The 4,033-nt window shown below is 44.3% G+C and overlaps 1 protein-coding gene across 5 annotated transcripts; it reads left to right on the plus strand.

Moving 5' to 3' along the window:
• The first annotated feature begins 596 nt into the window (after positions 1-596).
• On the plus strand, positions 597-2,036 carry LOC119420654 (potassium channel subfamily K member 13). 5 transcript variants are annotated; one of them, XM_037688074.1, is made up of 3 exons: positions 600-945; positions 1,030-1,624; positions 1,691-2,036. In XM_037688074.1, exons 1-3 carry the CDS (start codon positions 600-602, stop codon positions 2,034-2,036), a joined length of 1,287 nt encoding a protein of 428 aa, XP_037544002.1. The 5 variants fall into 5 exon arrangements, with proteins under 5 accessions (XP_037544005.1, XP_037544002.1, XP_037544001.1 ...); XM_037688073.1 differs by having other exon boundaries at positions 1,030-1,594; positions 1,658-2,036; XM_037688075.1 differs by having other exon boundaries at positions 1,030-1,594.
• Positions 2,037-4,033: the final 1,997 nt, after the last annotated feature.

Consider the following 4,033-nt stretch of genomic DNA (forward strand, 5'->3'; position numbering starts at 1 on the left):
AATGGGCGAAAACAAAGATAGGTGATGTTTCACTAAAGAGATGACGGCACCAATCAGGGCACGCTCAAGAGAGGAGGAGGCTGATGTCAGCGTGCGATGGATGAAACATCAGAAAGACTCTCAGTTTACACACATGCATAGCACACACGCAAAACACAAGAGGCTTCCTCTCGTCATCGTTCAGCAGATCCTGAAATGAGCTCAGAGAAACCAGCAGCGCTCGGGGAGTGGACCGTCAGCGGCCAGGTAATATGGGTTGCACATCCTACTTTTGTTTTTGTTCGCGTCGACTTTATGATGAACATATTCAGCCAAAGTTTGGCATGTTCTCCATCAGCTTTTTGTAAAACAAAATGTGTTTGAATTTGACCCAAACCTGAAACTTCTGCTTATCTTTTTGATTTTGTTGCAGACTCGCACAACGTCAGCTCTTCTCTGTGATTTCCTCCACATGTTTGCTCTGCCACATGCCTCACTGTGTGTGTAAGAAGCATGCGTTTTGTGTGGTGGGTAGCGCATGAATCATATAGAGTAAGTGTAATTGGCAGCGCTGGCGGTGCAGGTGCATGGTTTTGAAGCCGTGTCACTGGGCTGTGCTCATGGCTCGGAGGAGGGCTGCCGGCGGCTGCTGCTGCCACAGAACACCCATGAACGAAGACAACGCTCGTTTCTGCCTGCTGGCCGGCCTCATCCTTCTCTACTTGCTGTGTGGTGCTGCCATCTTCTCGGCACTGGAACACCCCTCCGAGCTCCGGGCCCGCCTCCTCTGGAAGCAGCGGCTGAACAACTTCACCAGGCGGTACAGGGTCAACCTGGGCGCCCTGCACACCCTGCTGCGGCAGTACGAGGAGGCGAACGGAGCGGGGATCAGAGTGGACGCGTTGAGGCCACGTTGGGACTTTTCTGGAGCTTTCTACTTCGTGGGGACTGTGGTTTCTACTATTGGTAGGTGCTCGTTTTTGAAAACGTACACACAACTTCATTACTGTGAACCTTGTTGACCTTACATCCTTTGTTGGTTTTCTCCAGGTTTTGGCATGACCACACCAGCAACTATAGCAGGGAAAACCTTTCTAATCTTCTATGGTCTCATTGGCTGTGCTGCCACCATCCTCTTCTTTAACCTCTTCCTGGAAAGGATCATCACAATGCTAGCTTACATCATGCGCTGGTGCCACGAGCGTCGGCTGAGATGTGGTGGAGTGAGGGCGACGTCCAGCAGAGAGGAGCCATCTGGGGAGGAGGACAGCCTGGAAGGCTGGAAACCATCAGTCTATTATGTGATGTTGATCTTAGGAGTGGCATCTGTTGTGATTGCATGCAGCGCCTCCACCCTGTACAGCTCCATGGAGAACTGGAGCTATGTGGACTCTCTATACTTCTGCTTCGTGGCCTTCAGCACCATCGGTTTTGGGGACCTGGTGAGCAGCCAACGAGATCAGTATGAATCTCAAGGGGCCTACCGGTTCGGGAACTGTCTTTTTATCCTCATGGGAGTGTGCTGCATCTACTCACTTTTTAATGTCATTTCTATTGTCATCAAGCAAACTCTTAACTGGATCCTGGGTAAGCTGGTCTGCTCGAAGCAACATCAGCTCTGTTCCTGCTCCAAATCAGGCTGCTGGTGGCTCTGCTGCCCCTGCCTTCAGAGCAAGAGCCACAACCAGAGGCGTCTGACTACATTCCTGAGGCCAAAACGTATGAAACGCAATGCGGTGCAGCCTATTTCATCCCACTGCCCTACAGGCAGACACCGGTACACAGGCGGCTCCGTGGAGACCGTGTGTGACAGTGAGACAGATGCTGGGGCGGCAGCTGAAGTGTACGATGGCCGCCGTCTGTCAGAAGAGTTGATCTCTGTCAATGAGTTAATGGTCTCCAATAAGGTGTCTCTGGCTCTGCTGCAGAAGCAGCTGAGTGAAACGGCCCACCAGGGCCCACGACAGAGCTATGGACATCAGAACGGTTTCTCTGGTGGGGTGGGGGCCTTGGCTATTATGAACAATCGTCTACAAGAAACCAGTGTGGATAGATAGCACCTAATTTAAATCTGGGTATATTTGTGTACATTGCTCTTGTTTATCTGAAGCTCAGAGTCAACACATTTATGTTTTAGACAATCTAAAGTCACAAGAGTGTTTCTTACAGTTCTTTACTGTATAGACTTTACAGATCGGGGCATAAAAAAGAATAAAGTCTTACAACAATAAAGTCATAATATTACGAGAATAAAGTTGTACGAAAATAATGTTGTACGAAAATAATGTTGAAATAATACAAGAATAAACTTGTCGTATTACCGGAAGTGGGAGTGATGGCACAGAGGACAGAGAAGGTGAGCCTGTGATTGGAAGATTGCTAGTTCAACTCCTGGTACAGCCAACATCAAAATGTGGGTGGGATTGGTAAAGCACCCACACCTGTCTCCACCCTCATTCGTCCCCCTCTGGGCCCTTGAGCAAAGCCCTTAACCCCCACCATCTGCTCCCCCGGGTGCCCTAGATAGCAGCTCTCTGCTCCGCACAGAGGGCTGTGGTAGCTAGGTGGTCTGTGGTTGCATCAGGAAGGGCATCCAGCGTAAAAACAATTGCCAAGTCTTTGTGAGACTCAGTTCGCTGTGATGACCCCTGAAGAAGGGAGAAGCCAAAAGAAAAAAAAAATTACTGGAATAAATTTGTTTTCAATTAGAAAAACAGCTTCGACTTTCTTAGAAACAGACAGTAATTTTTACAATCGTTTCAAAGTCCTGATACTGATAATAATCTAATGCTGATGTGCTAATTAAGTATTTCCTTATATGTAAAACCAATACCAAAGTATAACAACAAGTTGCTCAACATTCATCATTTTACCGCAGTTGTAAGACTACTTTTTTGTGTCGGAGTTCTGGTAATATTACAAATTTATTCTGATAATATTACAAGTTTATTCTCGTACTACTACAACTTTATTCTCATATTATTTCAACTTTATTCTCGTACAACTTTATTCTCATAATACTATGACTTTATTCTCATAATACTATGACTTTATTCTCATAACACTATGACTTTATTCTCGTAATTTTATGACTTTTTTCTCATAATGTATTATTATTATTTTTTATTAACATGGCCCTAATACTCAGTCGTAGCAATCTATCCTCAAGTGAACAAAAAATGCACCAGGTGACAGCATGTCATTGTTTATTAAACAAAAAACAAGGACAAAATAGAAATGTTATGTGAATCCACTGTTGATGCTTCCATAGAATTTAAGAGGGAACTTTTAAAGGGATCTTTGACTAGCTGGAACAATAGACCTTATTTGATGAACAATTACTTCCGCTATAAAAACAAGGCTGAAAAATACTGTAGGCTATTTAGTTTTTATAATTGTTTAAAAAGTATTGACACACAGACATAGTCATTTAATTAATGTTGCAATGCGTTGTGGGTAAATTGTGTTAACAGGTTACGTCGGTGCAAGCTCCATTCAGCTTGAATATTAATTATGGACGTTATTCGACGTTCAGCTCTTTTATTTGAACCTGAGCAAGTTGACAGAGAGGAGAATGCAGAAATGGCTCTCACATTAGCACCACACCTAATGTATCTGACCCGTGGTGAGCACAGCTAACAAAAAATTAGCTTTGCTAACAACAAAACACTAAACGGGTTAAAAAAAAAGTGAAAACTATTGCTAAACTGCTAACCACTAAGACAACTGTCACTCGGTCTGCGTCACACATCTTTGTCTCCTTCCAGCTGAAGCAGGACGTCCTGTCACGTGTACACGTAATGAAACATAGCATACCTAATAGACTCTTCGAGAGACACCCACAACAGACAGGAACAAATTGTGAATTTTATTAGCGGACTTAAAGTTATCGAAATATAATTTAGCTCAGCTAATTCCATATATCAAACAAGTCTGGTCATCTGGACGGATTCTTCTTTGTTGAATGAAGAAGTCTCCGTTCAGATGACCAGACTTAGCCTTGTTAGATTTTTCTATCTGGATCACTGAGCATGCATCAGGACTAATTCAGATA

Source organism: Nematolebias whitei, chromosome 14, assembly GCF_014905685.2.
Source record: "Nematolebias whitei isolate Nwh7 chromosome 14, NemWhi1, whole genome shotgun sequence".
NCBI lineage: Eukaryota > Metazoa > Chordata > Actinopteri > Cyprinodontiformes > Rivulidae > Nematolebias > Nematolebias whitei.